Source organism: Spermophilus citellus, assembly GCF_964194105.1.
Source record: "Spermophilus citellus genome assembly, chromosome: 2".
Taxonomy (NCBI): Eukaryota; Metazoa; Chordata; class Mammalia; order Rodentia; family Sciuridae; genus Spermophilus; species Spermophilus citellus.
Window position 1 is genome coordinate 2,051,967 of NC_138183.1, and position 19,298 is coordinate 2,071,264.

General features: G+C 60.9%; 1 protein-coding gene across 1 annotated transcript; it reads left to right on the forward strand.

Moving 5' to 3' along the window:
* Positions 1-573: 573 nt before the first annotated feature.
* GLT6D1 (glycosyltransferase 6 domain containing 1) lies at positions 574-7,907 on the forward strand (the record flags this gene model as incomplete). Its single annotated transcript, XM_081269495.1, has 5 exons — positions 574-593; positions 2,393-2,502; positions 4,177-4,243; positions 6,703-6,840; positions 7,241-7,907. The coding sequence occupies 5 exons, from the start codon at positions 574-576 to the stop codon at positions 7,905-7,907; spliced, it is 1,002 nt and encodes a 333-aa protein (XP_081125621.1).
* Positions 7,908-19,298: the final 11,391 nt, after the last annotated feature.

Consider the following 19,298-nt stretch of genomic DNA (forward strand, 5'->3'; position numbering starts at 1 on the left):
CATACCCTGTCTTCGTGCTGTAGCGTGTAGGTGTGTGTCCTGTCGGGGAAATGATCAGCAGCAGGCTCCCAGGAAGAGACGGGCACCCTGGGAGGACACAGGGAGACCAGGACTCGGCGTCCTCTGCCCCACCCAGAAATGCCCACGACCACTGCTCCAGGTGCTCTCTGGGAGGGGGTGGGCCATGCACCTGCACAGGGGCACGGCAAGGCACGAAGAGCATTTCAAGGTACCCTGGGACTCCTCCAGTGGCCAGGCCTGCTGCGGTGACAGCCCAGGGATGCCCGCATCACAAAGGAGAACAGCGACATCACCACCTTCAGAAGGCAGGAGAGCCACAGCAGGGTGGGTGTGACTCTTGGCTGGACAGAGGCCGCAGGACAGTACCTGTCCCCGGGCTCCCTCCCTGAGGCTGCACCTCTGAAAGCGAGGCCCTGGGTGGTGTCCAGATGTCTGCCCGTTGATCTGTGGCTGGAGGTGACAGGGTGTGCTTCCCTCCCTCCCTTTCCTTAGGAGGCAATGAATTCTAAGCGGAGAATGCTGTTCCTGGTTTTGGTTCTTTTATCCCTGATGATGGCCAAGCACTACTTCAGGTAAAACCTGACGCCAAGTCTCCAAGAGCCCAGTGATGGGGGACTGCCCTGCCCTGTCAGAGGAGGCGGGCAGCACTGCCGCAGGCCCAGGAACATCAGGGGCCCATGGGGGGCAGGGTCCCTTAGGGTCAGGGATCAAAGCCTTGTGGGGTTGGTGGACAGCAGAAGGCCCGGAGTCCTCGAGGCCGTGGGCTCGTCTGACGCACCTGGAGGCGGAGGCTGGGAGTCAGCTCGGCTGAGACCACGTGGGCAGCAGAAGACCACGAAGCCACACGGCCCGAGACGAAGTCCCCAAAGTCAGACGCACCGAGACAGGACCCTGGTCTGCCCTGTTCTGGACGCGATGCCAGGGCTTTCCCAGATGACGAGGACCAGCTCCCGGGCAAGGGCCAAACGTGTGTGGGAGCCACTGAAGTGGCCCGTGACCGTCACCTTATGGCATAGCAAACCACACCCCGAGGCACAGACCTGAGGTGGTGACGAGGCCTGTGGCACGTGAGAGGAGGCAGGTGCCACCAGAGCCCCCTCTGCATGCGAGGACCTCAGAACCCGGCCCTGCCAGCCCCGGAGGTGCCAGGAAAGAGGCACAACCCTGTTCCCTGTGAGGCGCCGACACCTGGGTCAGTGCTGACTCCCTCCTGGGGACGCAGAAGCCCTGACAAGGCCTGGCCTGGGTTTGCATTCTTCTTCCTCCTCCCGACTTCTTCTTTTTGGTGCTGGGGCTGAACCCAGGGGTGCTGCACCACTGAGCCACACCCCAGCCTTTCCAGGTTTTGAGACAGGGTCTCCCTAAGTTGCTGAGGCTGACCCTAACTCACCATCCTCCTTCTGAGTTGCTGGGATTGCAGGTGTGACCACTGTGCCCAGCTGGGCTGACACTCTCCCAGAGCCATCTCCCCTGTGGTCCTGGCAGAAGCCCCCAGTAAAGAGCAGGTTCCCACTGCCCTGGCCCTGCTGGCTGCTCGGCCAGGCAGCACCAGGACCTCCAGCCGCACAGCGAGGAGGAGCCAGCGTTGGCTCCCTGTGGACGCCTGCGGCTGTTGATTGGGTGCCAGTTTACATGCTGGGCTCCAGCCGGGGAAGCGGGAGACCACAGTGTGTGCCTGCAGGGGTTTGCCAGACAGAGAAAACCAGACACGTCGTGGGGCCGTGCGTTTATAGGGCAGGACGCCAGTGCAGCCAGCTGAGAGGCCAGGAGGCTCTTCCAGGCGGGTCACAAGCCGTCTCCAGTTCCGGCCACGTGTCTGATGTAAACAGCACCTATGTGTCCCAGGGGCACCTCTGCCAGCTGCCCTCACTCCCTCTTGGAAATCTGAACCCTAGTCACCCCGTGCCACTCCCCAGGTCCTCCTTAGGAGCAACACGGTGTTTCTGAGCACCTGTGGAGAGGGGAGTCGGGGGACACAGAGACAGATAGGGACAGACATAGGGAGGGAGAGAGAAGAGAGAGGGAGAGAGAGAGAGGAGAAAGAGACGAAAGAGAGGGAGAGAGAGAGGGACAGAGATAGAGAGGGAGGGGGAGAGAGAGAGGGAGAGGGAGAGACAGAGAGACGGAGAGGGAAGGAGACGGGCTGGGGCGGGGGGAGAAAGCCTTTGCCAACCCGTGGAGGGCCTGCATCTGAGCTTGTAAAGGAGGGAGCCAGACATCTGAAGAACGGGCATGAGAGCCATCCAGAGCTCACCCGACAGGACATGCAGACAGAACACAGAGTACAAAGACGCCCAGCGTCATTTGTCATTGAAACCATGAGCTGCCACTGCACGCCAGGCTCATTTCTAAAACCCTGAGGTCTGCACAGCGGCGGCAGCGGAGAGGACGGAGGCCCGGAGGCTGTACGGGGGCTCACAGTGGAAGAGGGGGCCAGGGACTCGACCATCCGCCCGGGAACTGGGCATTACGCCCGCATACGTGAGATGCTCAGGCATTAATCTGGTTAAGAAATGAATAAATACATGGAACTTCATCCTAGAAATCTAAAACTTCAAATTGCAAAACGTCTTTGTTCAAATTCAAAGCTTGACTGTCTCCCGCCCCTGAAGAAGGAGGGATCCTGTGCTGGTTGATGGATTTGGGAACTAGAAGACGAGGGTGCCCAGTGGGGCCGAGGGGCTGGACCCTGTTAGCAGGAGCACCCTCCCCGGCACAAGCCCCTCCACACAGCAAGGCGACTCAGGGCAGCAGCCATGACCCGCCGTGTTTGTCCAGCTGGAGGGAAAAGCTGTGTTGGGTCTGAGGACCTGGGGCTGGTCACAGAGAGGACAGGGCATGAGACGGCAGCGTGGGGTAGGCTTGCACAGGACGGCCAAGCAGCCCCGGGCAGCCTCCCTGAGGGGACAGGCAAGGGGAGGGAGCTTGCCTGCCCAGGGAGTGGCCTTGTGGCAGCGGGAGCCTGGGGCCAGAGAGCTCTGAAGGGCCGCAGAGGTTTGGGGTCTTTCAGGTCAGGGCCGTTGGGACAGTACAGCAGCATGAGCAGGTGTGACTGGAGGTGTAACTAGCTTGCTGCCACCCTGCTGTGAGCCTGGGCTGCAGGGCCACCTCCACCACCGGGGTGACATCCACACCATGGTGGCTCAGCACCTCCAGCTGTCCCAGCACCAGGGTGGCGCTCGCTGCTCTGGCAGGTCCCTGTGGGATGGTGGCTTTCTTCAGGGTGGGGCACTCCAGCCACGTCTCCTACCCGGGACTGGAAGTCAGCAAGACCAGCACTGTGAAGGAGGTGGCTTTCATCAAGTTCCCTCTTGATGACATCTGGCCTGGACGACTGGATTCTGAGAGAGTGTGCTGGGAGGTCCAGCGCTGAGGACACTGAGATAATGTCTGAGGGAATGCACTCTGAGGTTCAGAGCACTCTGGACGGTTGGTGCCGCTGCCCCTGTTCGCCCTGTTCTGCACCAGCTTTCTGCAGAACTGCACCCCTCGTGTCTGCCACTCAGCACGGCCTTCAGCAGTTCAATGAGGTGGCCGGTGCTGTCTCTAACAGGCTCTGCAGAACGACTGTCCCCATAGGCTGCGAGGGTCTGAGTGTGGCCAGGTCTGGCTGGGCTGAGCGGACTCGCTGGGCCAGGGGCTTGAAACACGCTTCCAGCTTACGGTGCTTCAGCTCACAGCATGCTCCAGGGGACGGGACTGCCGTGAGTCCAGAGTGTCTGTGTCTAAGAGAGTCCGAGATCAGGTCTGCACCTCCCGACACTCCTCACCAACACAGGGCGCAGACATTGGTTCTCAGGAGGAAATCAGCCGACTCCGTGCCCGTCTGGATGCCCACGCTCTGACCTGGAATGTGGATTCCTTCCAGAGTCCCCCAGACACAGGGCCTCCTGGCCACTCTGCCTCGGATACCTCTCCCTGGGCCAACCTGTTCCTCCAGACCCTGTGGAGACCTCCCTCCCACTGCCTCTGGACCCAGGTGTGGGTCGGTGTGCTGGGGGGGCGGTCCCAGGGGCCAGTCAGTGCTGAGGTATGTTCCCAAGGACAGGAGCCAGGGGCTGCAAGATGTGGGTAGAGCTAGCTCCAAATAGCGTCTCCCCCCGGGGGGCTCAGCACGTAGGTGTTCCCTGAGCAAACTGATTCTGTGATGACCTGCTTTCCCCCTTGTCCCCAGGAACTACGGCGTAGAAGAACCTCAGCTGTCAACCTGGTTTAAACCCAAGTAAGAACAAACATGTCCCTTTATGAAAACAGCATGCCTCACTTGAAGGGACGGGTTCCTTCCTCCAATCCCCACGACATAGCGCCCTGGGTCCAGAGTGGTGCCCTGATCTTTGAGGCTCTGGTGGGTGCCCAGGTTCTGTTCACCAAGCCCCAGCATCACCCGTGAGGAGAGAGTGGACGCACTCTGTCCACTGGGCTCCGAGGTCCTGGCTTATCCAGGGGTGGCCAAGCTATGTGCAGCCAACCCAGGCCCCTTCACTAGCACTGCAGAAGAGAAGAGTGGACTCCCAGGAGGCCATGTGTGCCCACGGGTGCAACTGTGGTCCAGCCTGCTGTCCCAGCACAGGGTTTGCTCCTGGAGATCAGGAAGTAGTTGGCTTCAACAGTCCCCACCATGTCCCCGTGACAGAGGTGTGTCTGGTCCTTTAATATCAGTGACTTTTAGGTCAGAAGAGCAACTAAGTGGGTGGGGGACAGGCTGAGTCTCGAGGGTCTGTTCAGGTTTCCCTGCTCGCACCTGGAGGCACGATGCCAATGGTGGTGCTGCCTGGGGGACCCCCTGGGGCCTCGTCCTGGTGGCTGCTGTGCCCCCTCTGGGGCTGGCCGATTGAGCCGTCCCTGGGGCTCCGGGTAGCTCACAGGTGGGGGAGGTCCTCATAGTGGGTCAGTGGCTGACCGGTTTCTTCCTTTTTGTTCACGATGATGTGTATTATTTGTGGGATAAATTTCTGAAATGGGGTTCTTAGACCAAAGGTCATAACATCAGAACATTTGATGTAAAGTTAAAATTGCTAGATGTCCCTTTAATAATTGTCCCCTTTCATCATCTTATTCGCAGTGGATAAACTCACGTCTCATGAGAACATTCTCATTGAGGGGTTCAATAAGCAGTGGCAGAACTGCTTATTGAACCCCTCAACTCAGTCTGCACTCCCGGCACTGTCGCAGGGTTTGGGGGCATCTTTGTGTTTGGCTGGTCTCTTGTGCGTCCCTCTCTCACCTGGGTCTTTTAGGGGACCCCGGGTGGGCAGAGTGGGTTCAGGACAGCCCATGCCGGTGTCTTGCACAGAGCCCACTCAGGCTGCCTGTCGGTCTGCTGGCTCTTTGAGACAGGGCTGCAGCCTTTCATGCCCATGCCTGGGTGTCTGTCCTTCCCCACCCTGCCTATCTGTCAGTGCCCACCTCTGCAACACTCACTGGCCCAACTCCCGTCGCTGACCGTGTGGTCCTGGTGGGTTGACCTCCACTCTCCTCCTATCATTTTATCTCACCTGTATGTGTTCTGAAACATCCACATTTGAATCTTGGTCATAGCTTTTCAAAGGGGACCGTGCGTATTGGTGGTCTTCTGGGTCTACCCCTTCCTTGGTGCCACGGGGCCAGGATTCACCCAAATTTTGCACATTGTTGCAGTTCTTTTTGACATCTGTGTAGTACTCTGGCGTGGAAATGCCCCAACAGATCCACCCTCTGCCCTGCTCCTGGGGGCTCGAATTGCTTTGCTCTTGGGATCTGTGCTGCCGTGAGCATTCGCATGCAGTGCCTCCTGGTCAAGAGCCTGGTGCGTTGCGACACTGTGGTAACAGATGTGAATGTCCACCTAGGGCGCAGGGCGTGGTACTTGTTGTACTCTGGCTGCTTTAACAGAGTACCATTGACTGGGTGGCTTTAACAATAGCAAGTTGTCACAGTTCTGCAGGCTGAGTCCTGGGGAGCAGCATGGTCAGGTTCTGGTGAGGGCCTTCCCCTGAGCATGCCCAACCCAGAACTTTTCAAAACCCCTCTGAGAACTCTTTCCACAGCTTTTCCTCTTAAACTCTTTGCTTTGTCCGTGCCGATTGCTACGGGCACGGGGTTGGTCTTGGGCTTTTGATGTGGGGTTTACATTGATTTTCAAATTTTGAGCCAGCCTGGCGCATCTGAAATCCTGTTGTCATTTCTTCATTATGGAAATCTAACCCTCTCCCCCATTTCTGACTCGTCTTCCGACCTCGCTGGCCCCTCGGCTGGCTTGGAGCAGGCATGAGGATGTCCACTGGGCACGGGGGTGGGGCGGGGGCAGAGGCACGGTGCAGGAGGCCGTGGGCCCACTGTGAGCTGGCTTTGGTCTGTAATGGAGGGTACTTGGTCGGGCTGCTTTTCCCCTCCAACTGCCCTTCTGCCACCAGAGCTGGAGGAAGTGGCCTCTGGACCTGGGAGGCAGGCGGGGGCTGAGGAGAGCTCGAGGCAGACACCAGTCCAGCAGTGTGAGCCTCCTGTTGACCGTCACCCTGGGGTGACGCACTTGACCTCTGTGGGCTCTGCACATGCTGGCAGGCAGGACACCCGTGCATGCCTCGGAGGGTCCTGCCAGGGCCAGGCCCTGTCTAGTGCCCAGGAGGGGCTGTGTCAGCACGCTAGCGCCAGTGGCCACAGCCAGCACGGTGGCCCTGCCTAACTGTTCTGTGTACTACCCAGGAAACGCTTGGATGTCACTACCACCACCGACTGGCTGGCCCCCATCTTGTGGGAAGGCACGTTCAGCACACAGGCCCTGGAGAAGTTCTACAGGAAGCGGAACCTCACCGTGGGCCTGGCTGTCTTTGCTAGAGGCAGGTAGGTGCCACCAACATGTGCCCTTCTTGGGAAAAACCAAGGACACGCATCATGGACGTTCTGTCCCAGAGGGCAGCCTGTCCTTGCCATGGCCGCTGCTTCTAGCCGACCTGTACAAGAACTTTGCTGTTGTCACTTTTCCACCTTGGCTGGGTCCGAGGGTCCACTTGGGAGGCCTTTGGCCAGCGTCCACTTAGCTCTGGCTCAGTGGTTCCAAAATTCCAAGGCACGTCAGGCCCTGGGGCTCACTACGTCCTGGCCCCCTGACTGACCCAGTGGAGGTGCGGCCCCGCCTTCTCTCCTGGGGGATGTTGGGCTCTTTGGCATCAGGCGGCCTTTGGTGGCCTCTGTTCCCCAGAGAACACGTAGGGACACAGGCTTCTTGCTCCGTGTGTCCCAGGTTTGCTGATGAGTACCTGGAGGTGTTCTTGCAGTCGGCCAACAAGTACTTCATGCCCGGCCACAGGGTGGTCTTTTACATCATGACCAACGACTACGTCAAGCGGCCCAGCATGGAGCTCCGTCCACTCTGCACCTTCCAGTTGCTTCTGATGGAGGAGGAGCAGTGGTGGTCAGACATCGACCTCATTCGCATGAAGGTCCTGGGGGAGCACATCGTGGCGCACATCCTGGAGGAGGCCGACTTCCTCTTCAGCATGACGGCCGACCTGGTTTTCCAGGACGACTTTGGGGTGGAGACGCTGGGCACCTCCGTGGCGCAGCTCCACGCCTGGTGGTACTTCAGGAACACCGGGAATTACCCTTACGAGAGGCGGCCTCAGTCCTCGGCCTACATCCCGTTCGGACAGGGAGACTTCTTCTACGGCGGCTCCATCATTGGGGGCACACCCCAGAGAGTCCTGGACTTCATCAGGGGTTACATGGAGGGCGTCATCCACGACCTGAAAATCGGGCTCAACAGCACCTTCGAAAGGCACCTCAACAAGTTCTTCTTCCTCCACAAGCCCACCAAGCTGCTGTCCCCCGAATACGGCTGGGACCCCACGTTCAACCCCCCGCCCCAGGTCCACTACGTCAAGGTGGCACTGCACCCCGAGAGGAGCTGAGGGGGCTCCACGCCCTCAGGACAGGAGGGAGTGCCCGCGGTCACACTCGCAGGATGCCAACCAAGCCTCCCCATTTATAGATTCAAAACGTACCCCCTCCAGAGGGCTCTTCCTCCTCACGATTGCGACTCCTCTGACTCGGTTGATCTGGGATGAAGAGTGAGGGTGTGCTGAGTGTTCGTTCACGGAGGCTGCCGTCTGGTGGTGTGGACAACGTGAACAGGCTTTTGACACAGAACAATTTTATTTTCTTTTAATGAAGGGAACACTCCAGTTCAGAAAAAAAGTCTGTTTGCAAAACAGAAAAGTGTTGTTAAATAAATGTAAAAAAAAATAACCTGTTTATTCTCCCTGCATGTGGCACGGGCTTGGTGTTGGATGCAGGAAGGTCGTGGCCAGTCTGTCCTGCAGGTGACAGGTCCTAGGTGGCTGGAGGTGGGCTCTCTGGCGACACAGAGAGGTGGTAAGCCGAGGGTTTAAAGCTGGCCCTTTTGCCTCTGTTCCTGAGGAGCTGTTTGCTGACTACCTGCTGAAGCCTCTCGGTCAGAGGTGGTCAGGATGGTAGTGTCCTCGGCAGCCCGGGGGCTGTCAGGAGATGAGCCCTGCAGGCTCAGGGGGCCACTGCTCTCTGGCAGGCTTTGGGCCCCTACGCAGGGGTGCACCCTGAGTGCTACAGGCTGAGGAGTGGTCCCCCTGCCTCTCATTTTGGAAGCCTGAGCCCTGGTTTCTGAGAACGTGACGGGGCATTTACAGAGGTCATTAGGTCAAGATGAAGCCCGTAGGGTGGACCCAACTCCAGTGCAACAGGAGTGTCCTCATCAGAAGAGGAAATCAGAACTGGGACCCATGCAAATGGATAACCAGTGAGGCCCAGCCCAGGAGAGGCCTTGGAGGAGCCCACCTGTGGCTCCAGGCCCTGGACTTGAGCCTCCAGTGCTGGGAGGGGGCTTCCTGCCCACCTCTGCCCATGTGCCTGGAAGCCTAGTGAACTGGGGAGAGTGTTCTGGAGCTGGCGGTGACCCTGCTGCTGACACCGCAGGGCAGATGGGGGCCGAGCGCTGTGGCTGGAGGAGCTGCCGCCTTTAGGGTCAGACCTGGGGCTGTAACCCGCGGTCACTCCTGTGGCCTCCCTGCCCGGCCCTCTGGCACTCCGGGGCCAGGCTCGGCTCCCGATCAGCCGTCTGCTCTGAGTGATTTCCCCCCTTGCATTCAGTGTCTCCACAGATGCCAGGAGTGAGGAGGGAGAAGGACCCTAGCCACAGCCCGTCTGTCGCTGCCCTGGGTCTGACCTGGCAGGCAGGGGGACTGCCCTGAGCAGGGGCTCTGCCAAGGTGGTGTGGAGGCAGGGAGGGTTATGGAGAGGAGGTCGAAATGCCCACGTACAAGCAGCGGAGCCAGCATCAAGGCAGAGCAGGCCCTGGGTTCACCTGGGGACAGAGGTCAGCTGGCCAGTGGGTGGGCTCCCAGGGCCACACTCAGGCCTGCTGAGGAGTCCAGGGAGGCCTGCCAAGCCCTGTCCTTACTCAAGGGCTGCCCTTCCCGCACAGTGGGCATCACTGAATCTGTCTAGAAATGTCCCTGTCTTATTTGGTGGACAATGCGGTGCCTCCTGCTGGGTGACTGAGCCCGGCCCCCTCTCTTCACATTGCACTCGGCAGCTCTGTGTTCCGCCAGTGTGCAGATAGCCCCGTTTGGGGTCTTTTGCTCATTTTTCTAACTCCCATTTGAATTAGGGAGTAGCTTTGATATATATTTATCTGTGTGATGGGAATTCATTGTCAATTTCGTGGCAAATATTAGTGACACTTTTTTTGTATTTCAGTTCTGCAGGTGGTAACTGATGTGCGGGGATCCAAAGGCTCCGTGGGCCCCTCTTTTCCTTTGGGGTTTCTGTCCTACCTGTTGGCACCTCTGTCCCCAAGTATAGGGAGGACAGAAATTTCTAGGTTTCTTCTTTTCTAGAATGGGTCAGGAATTAACTTAACGAGTGGCCACCTCTGCCCTTCCTGTGCCCCAGAGTTCTCCCCGTTGCTGTCAGCTCCTTTATTCAATGCAGGTGCAGTTAGGGTGGGCCATTTTGTCACCCATGCTGTAGGGAGGCGTGTTTGTCTGCTGACCTCGGGCCTCGCTGTCTTTCTTCCTGCCCTGCGCTCATGCCCCGTGACTTCCCCGCTGTGGTTACGTCCCAGAGACAGACCGTTTCAATGCTTTTCTTTTTAAACATTCCTAAACTTGTACTCTTTCATGTAAATTTTAGATTTGGGTTTTTTTCGGGCAAACGTCCCTCTGGAGCGCGGCCTTGGGGGCTGGCATGTGGAGGCCAACTTGAGCTGGGGACCTGTAGGACCCCGAGGAGCGCGGGCATTTATTCTGTTGGCCCTGTTGGGCAGTGCGCCTGCTGAGTACGCCTCTGTCACCCAGCCGCACCCCAGCCCCGGGCGTCTCTCTGAGTCCAGAATAAGGATATCTTTATTTCACAGGAAGTCTGCACCTTCTTGGGTTATCACATTTCCAGAGCTGCTGGTTATGGGGAAGCGGCTCTGTTCTGTCTATTTTGTCACCGTGTCACCAGCTTTTGAGTCACCCCTGGCAAAACCCTCCTCGTGGCGGTTCAGTGTTTTAGGTCATGCTTGTTTCACTCTGGTGGAGCGTGGGGACAGCTGGCCAGGCAGGGCTCCTGGTAGGCTTGGCAGAGGTGTCTTCTGGGCTGGGCACCTGCCAGGCCTGTCTAGGTGGGTGTCAAGGACTCTGACCTGGTTTCCCCGGAGCCTGCCCAGCTGGAGTAGAGGTGGGCACGCACTGTAGGGCCCTTGGCTCTGAGCCGGGCGTCCACCAGCCTCAGTGCCCCAGTCCACGCATCCCTGGCAGCCCCAGTTGGCTCCCAGGGGGGAGTGTGGTTAGAGTCGTGGCCACTCTCTAGAGTGGCCCAGAGTAGACCCAGAGGGGCCAGGTAGGGGCAGGAGCGCCTGAGATGAACCTCCTGGGGTTGCCTTGTGACACACACCATGGGGTGACACTGTCAGCCTGGGCCGGCGTGAGGACCTTGGCAATCTGCTCCTGCAGATGTTTCTGCGGAGGTGGGGATGTGGGGCCACACGCCCCTCCCACTAGTCTCTTCCAGGTGCAGGCCGGGCTGGGGGATGCTATGAGTCCCTATGTGGTCAGTTGGCAGGTGGCCCTGTGACCCACAGGGAGGGGGAGAGGACAGACTGCAGGGGCTTCAGGCTCCTGGGCAAGTCCCTGGCCAGAAGGCAGGGGAGTTGCGGTCAGTGCAGAGGGATGGAGGCCCAGGCAGGAAGGCTCAGGGAGTGGACTCCCCTGGGCCTGGGCCGGGGCACTGTCCTGTGGAGGGACAGAGAAAAAGGCCTTCATTTGGTCACTCTGAAATTGGTCAGGTAATGAACCAATCACAGGACCGGCCTCTTGTCCCCCACCCCCACCCCCACCGGCCGTGCTCGCCTCCCGCGTGGCCCGGGGACTGAGTGAGACCCCACAGGTGAAGCACCTGCCCGGCCTGAGTGTGCTGTGGATGCTGCCCGCGTCAGCTGTGGTCTTCAGCTGTCGTGGTGAGGGGGGCTGTGGCCAGGCGGCGGCTGGGAGGAGCTGGATGAGCTTACCGGCCACATTGAAGACCGGGGCGCTCTGCAGGCGGAATTTCTCCACGTACTCCCAGTACTTCCCCAGCCACGCGGGGTCCTCGAGCATTCTTCTCGCTGAAATCACAGGGCTGTGGTAAGGGCCAAGGCCCAGGGCCACATCTTCTCCACGCCCTCCTCTGGGGTGAACAACAGGGAGGCTGAGCCTGGGCGGCGGGTGCAAGCCCTGGGCCTCAGCCCTCTGATGCTGCAGCTGAGATGCAGGGCACACACTGGGGCTGGCCCACTGTGGGGCCACCTGCCCTGCTGCCACCAGGCCCAGCCTCCCCTCTTCCCTGGACTGTTGCAGTGAATACAGGGACTGAATCCCCTGAATGCAGCCCAGGGCACAGCCGCCCAGGGCTCCTTGAAGGAGTGGGCCCGATGCAGACCCCAGAGGGCCTCCCGCTTCCCCTCTGGTGATCTGGGTGACATGCTGGCCAGCACTGGAGAGAGCCAGTCACTTACCCAGCAGTGCCCATAGGCTGGTAACCTCGACGTCCTCAAAGCGTACGTACAGAATGAGGTTGCTGTCGTCGGAGCTGACGAAGCAGACGTGCATGCTGCCCCCCGCGACTGGGGACCCCAGGCAGCTGAGGCACCACACCTCTCCTCCTCCCCGGCCCCCGGCCCCTCCCACGGGCAGCACAGAGCTGTCTACGGAGGACGCCCCGCTTCCTTTCAGCTCGCGCTCTTCCCCACCCCCCGAAGCCCACAGCCTCCTGGTGTCAGGGCAGAATGGAGCATCTGGGGCCCTGCTCACCCCTCCCCCCTCAGCGAGGGCCAGACCCCAGGCTGGGTACTCACAGGAGCCTTGGTACTGGCCTGGCAGCCCAGCTGGGTGGATGGTGACGTTCATTCCTCTACACACCCCTTCTCCCCTGGGAAAAAACGTCACCCTCTCATGGCTCCCAGTTACCTGTCTCAGGGGGACATTGGGGAGCCCTGTGCTGGGAGCGCTGGTGTCCCCATGCCTCTGGCACTTGTACCTGCATCGGGGTCAGGCATCTGGGGGAGGAGGATGGGGCCACGGTGCCCAGGGTGGAGCTGAGGGGCCCTGGGCAAGAGTGAGGGAGTGGGGTGGCCTGTTGCTGGGCGGACCCACGTTTCCTGAAGGGGATGGACTCATTAGCCCCAGGTTCTGAGCTCTGGGCCTTGGGGTCAGGGACCTGTCTGCGCTGTTCCTGTTTGTCCAGCTCCGTGGGTGGACAAGCCACACCCCCTCGGCCCTGGCCCCAGGGGCTCCGGATCCGCGGGCAGGGTCAGGGCATGTGCTTATGGACCTGTGTCCCCGGGGCCACCGTGCGTCTGTGTCTAGAACAGGCACCAGCTAGGCAGTGGTCTTTTCTCCTAAGCTGGGTGCAGGCTGGCACAGTCCTCGTGGGGTTAGTGCTGAGCAGAAGTGGCCCTGAGCCGTGGTCCTCCATGAGGCTTCTTGGGAGTAAATTAGCCACTTTACTTATTCATTGATGATTCATATTTGAGACAGTCTCAGCTGGCTCAGGCTGACCTTGAACTGCCAGCTCCTGCCTCAGCCTCTGCAGTGGCAGGGATTCCAGGCTTGTGCCATGTGCCGGGCAAGTCGGCTGCTTCAGATTGCTGGAGACGGACGTCTGCCCCCTGGGCTAGCGCGGTCTCCAGGCTGGAGCTGAGCATCACAGCCGGCTATGCCCTGGGACCAACTGCCAGGCCTGGCCATGGTCTAGGCCTACGGGTTTTGGGGTCTGTCCCTCCTGCTGGCCCCTCTCTTGGAGTGTGAGGGCTGGCCCCTCTCAGGGAAGGGCCCCCAGCCCAGCTCACTGTCATGTGCCTCCCTGGTTTGGGCCTCTGGTGCTGTCCTTGGGGGCCCTGGGTCTGAGAAGGAAGAGGTAGGGCCCACGCTCACATCCAGAACAGCACCAATGCCAGGTCCCCACCCTCTCTGGTCCAGATGGAGTGGAGAGCGAGCCTCAGCGGGTCAGTTGGCAAGACCAGGTCTGTGTGGCTGGTGGCCAGCTGCATGGTGAACCAGCGTCCCTCCATCTGCGGGAATGTGGGCACAGGGACAGGCAAGGCTGGCTAGTCCCCTGTCCAGGATCCACTGAGCCTGGCCAGCAGGTGGCCACGGTTCCACTGGGGGCCTATTGGTGGACTTCCTTGGGGTCAAGTGTGGCTTCCCTTCTTGAAAACCTTTAGCCTGCTCTTGATTCTCTGCCTCTCTGACCTGATTCCTGACTCTTGCTGCCCCCTTCCACGTCCACTCCCCAGTCTGACCCAAGCTGTCTCCTCTGTGAGTCCAGGGAGGGTGGCAGGAGAAGGGCCTGTCCTGCAGCTGCTCTGGCTGCCCCTCCTAGCCTGGGTCCTTAGTTCCCACACCTGACTGTGGGTGCTGAGACCCCAGAATGGGTGGGCAGGGACAGACAAGGACTCTCTCTGCTCCCTGGTGTCACCCAGTGGGGGACTCCTCAACCCAGCCCTGGCTTTGCTTGTGCAGTCGAGGCCTTGCAGGCTGCGGGGACCTCTCTTGGCTTCTGTCTCTTGGGAGAAGACAGGAAGACCTTGAGGTTCATGCTCCTGGGTCCACCAGAGCTCCTGCAGCCCAGGCTGGGTCGAACCCCAACCCCTGCCTCTGGCCTGAGCACCTCCTCCATGTGACGCTGTCCAGTCCCTGTCCTGGTACCGTCTGAGGGCTGGGCCCACGAGACCTACCTTTTGTGCGTCAAAGCCGGGCTGCACTGGCACCTCTTCCAGAGTCCCCTGGGTGCTGGCCAGGCCCAGGCCGAGAGCCAGCAGCAGCAGCCCTCTCTCCAGCATCCTGGTGCCAGGTCCTGGGAGCCGCTCTGGCAAACTCCCCTGCTCTGCGAACGTCCTCCAGCAGCCACTTGTCCCCAGCAGCTGCCTAACCAGCTCTGGGTCCTCCCAGCCCTGAGCATCCCAGTCCTCCCCCAGGACTGACGTGGCCTCCTTGCCCCCACCCGCCTGTGTCTGGGATGTGAGGATGTGGCCTGGTTGTCAGGCCAGCCTGGCCACCTGCGGGCCTGCCCTGGGAACCTGGGGGTGGGCCTCCTGCCCAGGGAGGCCGAGGAGGACACAGGAGGATACAGACGTGTCTGCCTCGCCCACAGGCCCAGCTCCTCCTCCCAGGCCTGTGAGCAGGAAGGCGAGGACCACTCGTGTCCCCACTCACCTGCACCCACTTAGCTCCTGCCTGTGGGGGGATTGAAGGGGGTGGCACAGAAGGCCCTCAGATGGCACTGGGTCTGGGCACCAAGCCAGGGCTGGTGCTTATTTGGTCTGTTATAAACGTTATGAATCAGCCGCCTCTCTCCACCCCATAGCCACCCCCCACCATGTGTCCAGGATGGTGTGGGCTGCCCACTTTTGGGGGTCCACCTTTGCCTTAAGGATTCCATGCCTACCCCACAGCCCAGCCCTCCCCACCTTGTGCAACTGCAGAGATGCCAGCTGGTCTCTGAATGTGATGCCTGCCTCTGCACCCCACCTTCTGCCGGCCCTTCTCACCTCGTCTCCAAGCCCTGCCCTTCTGCAGGCCTGGCCTGGCCAGGAGCCGAGCTCAGAACTCACCCCACCCCCCGCACCCTAGCCTGGAGAGCTGCCCCAACAGGATCCAGTTCCACATTCTGGAATCTGGTGCAGAAGTGACCAGAGGCCCAGGCTCCCCTGCGGCAGAGAGTTGGCTCTGGGAGTGACTGACCCTGTGTGGGGCTGGAGGGTAGAGTTGGCTGACCTGTGCCAGGCACTTGCCCAGCACCTGTCCTGGGAGTTCGGGGTAAAGTGAACTTCCCACCAGCTTTGGTGTGGCATGAAGAGGTCACCTGCTGGGGAGGGTCGGAAGCCCCAGCCAGAGCAGGCCTGGTCTGACCAGCAGGGCCCTCCTTGGGGCTTTCTGTGAGGCAGAAACTGGGCCCTCTGGGGTGGGGACAGCCCCCTGAGGTCAGCCTTGGCTTGGGGCTGGGCTGGCAGGTGGGGTGGCCTCCCACTCCCGGCCACAGACACCGTTGGCTCAGACCTTGGGAGCTGGACGAGGACACGGCAGGGCCTGCCTCCCACAACTGGAGACAGCGCCTGAGTGGCACACTCCCACCTGCCCTGTGGGCTGAGCGCGCTGTGCTCGAGGGCCCCTGGAGAGTGGCCCGCAGCTCTCTGCATCCTGACCATGCTTCCTAGGCCCAGGGAGCGTCCCCCTGTACTGGCCACTCTGGGAGGCCCTGGAGGGACTTGGTGGGGTGGAGCAATCTGCCCCCTCCCTCCCTCCTCTGGCCACAGTGACACTCAGCCTAAGTTATGCCGGCTCCGGCTCAGGAGGATGGATGCAGACGGGGTGGATGTGGGGGTGGGGGACTCCTTTGGGTCTGAATGGGATCACCAGGGCCTGGGGGGCCTGGCACACCCTGTGGCCCCTCCAAAACCCAGCTGCTGCCCTTGGTGTGGGATTCTGCCTCTGTGAACCCTGCCTGTGCCCCAGGGGCTGTTTCCAGGGATGAAGAAGCTCTGCTCTCCACCACACCTCCCTCTGCCCAGGGAGGTCCCTCCTCTGAGCAGAAAAGAGCCCGGCTGGCCTCTGGGCACAAGAAGCCCCAGAGCAGATGCAGGACTGGTTTATTGTACGGGGGGGGGGGGGGGGGGGGGGAAGGGCGCAGGTCAGGAGGCATCCAGAAACGGGGCCACAGGAAACGCTGGTTCTGGGCTGCACACAAGGAGCCCTGGAAAGCCAGATGTTTTGCTGCTGATCTCCGGCCCAGCAGGACGCCCCCCGCCCCGCCCACGTGCTAGGGGAGCACTTGGCTCCTGGGTCAGGATAGGGGGGTTCCCTGGGTCTGTCCCCTCTCTGCATGGCCCTGCAGCCTCATTCCCCAGGCCCTGCATACCCCATGGCTGAGCAAGAAGTCAAGCTCCTGCACCCCTGGAGCCTCACGGGCCTCTGCCTTGAGCCCCCTACACTAGGCCAGGCCTCCAGGTCACAGGCGCTGAGCCTCCTGTCCCTGGTCTTGAGTGGCGATTCCTGGGTATCCCCCCACATCCTCGAGCCACTGAGACAGCCTCAACCCTGGCCTGGGAGCCTGCCTAACGAGCCAGAAGGCAGGGTATGGGGAGGCATCCTGCCCTGGGAGCAGGGGAGGACCCAGGGGGGCCCTGGAGGGATGAGGGGCTGACTGTGCTCGGCAGAGCTCTAAGGGGCACCAGGATGCAGGGAGCACTAGGCCAAGCACAGGATGAGCCAGGGAGTGGCCGGGAGTGTGTGTGTGTGTGTGTGTGTGTGTGCACGCTCACTGTGGTGTGTGTGCACCACGGTGTGTGTGTACAGGGGTGGGCAGGAAGGGGTGACTGCAGATGAGGAACAGGGAGGCTGAGGACAGGGGCGAACCTCCCTTCTCCTGGGTGGCTGGAAGCTGTGGCCCATCCTGAGATATCAAGCTGGGCTTCTGAAGAGGGGCCCAGCTCCTCTGGGCTGGCCTAGGTCCACCCAATGTTCTGACTCAGTCTGGGTCCCAGAACACAGCCTCTTAGCAAGCATAGCCCAGTGGACTAGGGGCTGCACTGGGCAGGGTGGTCCCCAGAGAAAGCCACCTGCCAGAACTGGTGGCAGTAAAGACAGGGGACAGGCAGGTGTCTACTCACCTAGGACCCCAGGGAGGTGCATCTTCCTGCAACCAAAGAGGAGCAGAGATTACTGACCCCAGATGAGGCCATCCCAGCCCATGCGGACCCCTCCTCCTGCCCACTGCCCTCTCTAGCCCCAGGGAGGACTTCCTATGGGGGGGGTTGCCCTGGCCAGCGTGTTCCAGTCCCTGTGAGAAGTGGCACCTGCCCAGGTGGCTTACTGTGAGCAGACAGTTCCACAATGTTGTCTGGCTGGATACCTCTCCTGAGCGTGTGCTTCCTGTATGCCTCCTGCCCCGCCTCGTTCACCAGGAAGGTCCTGCCTGCAGCCCCCGGAGTCAAACACCCAGTCACAGGGGACTGCAACCTCTTGGAACCCGCTGGAGGCCAGCAAGGAGGGTCCTGGGGCAGCCCCTGGGGAAGCCTCCAGCCCTGAGCCCCGCTGCCCACTGCGGCCTGCTGTCCAGCCAGGACCCCAGGTCTCCCCGCCCTGTCCTGAGACATGCGCTTCTTCCGCTGTCCCGGGTGGGATGGGGCTGGCACCTACCGTGGAGCTCCACCACGATGAGAGCACCCGCTTCACGGCGGTTCTCCAGGTCCATGATGAGGAAGCCATCGCCCACAGCCACGAAGGTGAGGAAGTTTTTACCTTCGTCTGCAACAGAAACCAGGATGGCGCAAGGCCTGCTGGGTCTAGGCACCCTGCCTGCCAGCACCCGCGCCTCCCCCAAGGGCTCAGCCTGCCCATCGCTCAGCATTGACTGGCTGGCCACAGCCTAGGACCCTGCCACACCCAGACCATGGACTCCGTCAAGCTCTGTGTCTCTGTGTCATTGTCTCAGTCTCTCTCTGGGGCAGGAGGTAGGGAGGGCAGCACAAGGGGAAGGGGAACCCAGGACTCCCCAGTCTTGACAGAGCTGTCTGTGCCTCCTGCCAGGCTCCAGCTCGGCAAATGCTAGACGCACGCAGCCTGTCCATCAGGCACCGCTCAGCTCTGCGCCCTCCTCTCCGGGGCGCAGGCTGGTACCCTCTGTCCCTAGATGACCTGCTCCCGCCTCACAAACGTTCCTTTGTGCTTTGGGACCTACGTTCACGGGGGAAATGTTAGCTGCACCCCAGGGCCTGGGCAAGGAAGCGCCAGAGCCTTTCTCTCCATTGTCCTCCCTCCAGCTGGAGCCTCGGGGAGGGCCCAGGAGAAGGGCTGGCAGTCCATGAGGAACCGTGGCATTCCAGGGAAGAGTAGGGGCTGCCGCTCTGGGATTTTGAAACTCAGAGGGGTGGCTACCGGGCTGTGGGGGCACCTCCCCCTTCACCCACTCCCCACTTCTTCCAGAATATTCTTGGCCAGTTGCCTTTGTACCCGCTCATGGCCAACCCCCGCCAAGCCGTGGGGCACTTTGACTCACACTCAAAAGTGTAGCGGCCGGGCATGTTGGTCTTCTTCCCAATGTAGAATTCCTGCACGCACTTTCCATCTTTCCTAAAAGAAAGCAACATCCTCCCTCCTTCCCCCTCTCTCCCTCTCTCTCCCTCTCTCTCCCCCTCTCTCTCTCCTTTCCTCCCTCCCTCCCTCTCTCCCTCCCTCCTGTGTTCGAGGGATGGAGCCCAGGGCCCCTGCACACCAGGCAAGCTCTACCGCTGAGCCACACCCAGTCTTACACAGCAGGTTTCCTGAGACATGCCTGCTGGACCTGGGTGCCCCCCAAGGGCACCTGGAGCAGGAGCCAGTTGCTGGCCTGGGTTTTCCCAGATGGATCTATGGACACCATATACCCTCCAGGAGAGTGGCCCAGAGGACCCAGCAGTGTTTGGGGGTCCTCCTGGGCAGGGTGTCGGGGGCGGGAGGTTGAGCTGTGAGCAGCTGGGAAGCCCTGGGGAGAGGGGTTGGGATGTGGCCAGGCAGAGCCCGGATGGGAGACGGGGTCATGCCAAGGACGAGCCCCAGCCCCTCGCCTGTGGAAGTAGGTGATGTTCAGGTCTCCGTCCTCCAGGAGTTTGATGCCAGACATGGAACACAGGTAGGAGCCTCCTTCCTCAATAACAGACAGGTTGGTGGCACCGAGCTTGACGGTGTGCCAGGGCCCCTCCACCTGCAGGCAGCAAGGCCCTGTCCTCACCCTGGTGGTCCTGGGGAGCCTTCTTCCCTGGCGCCTGG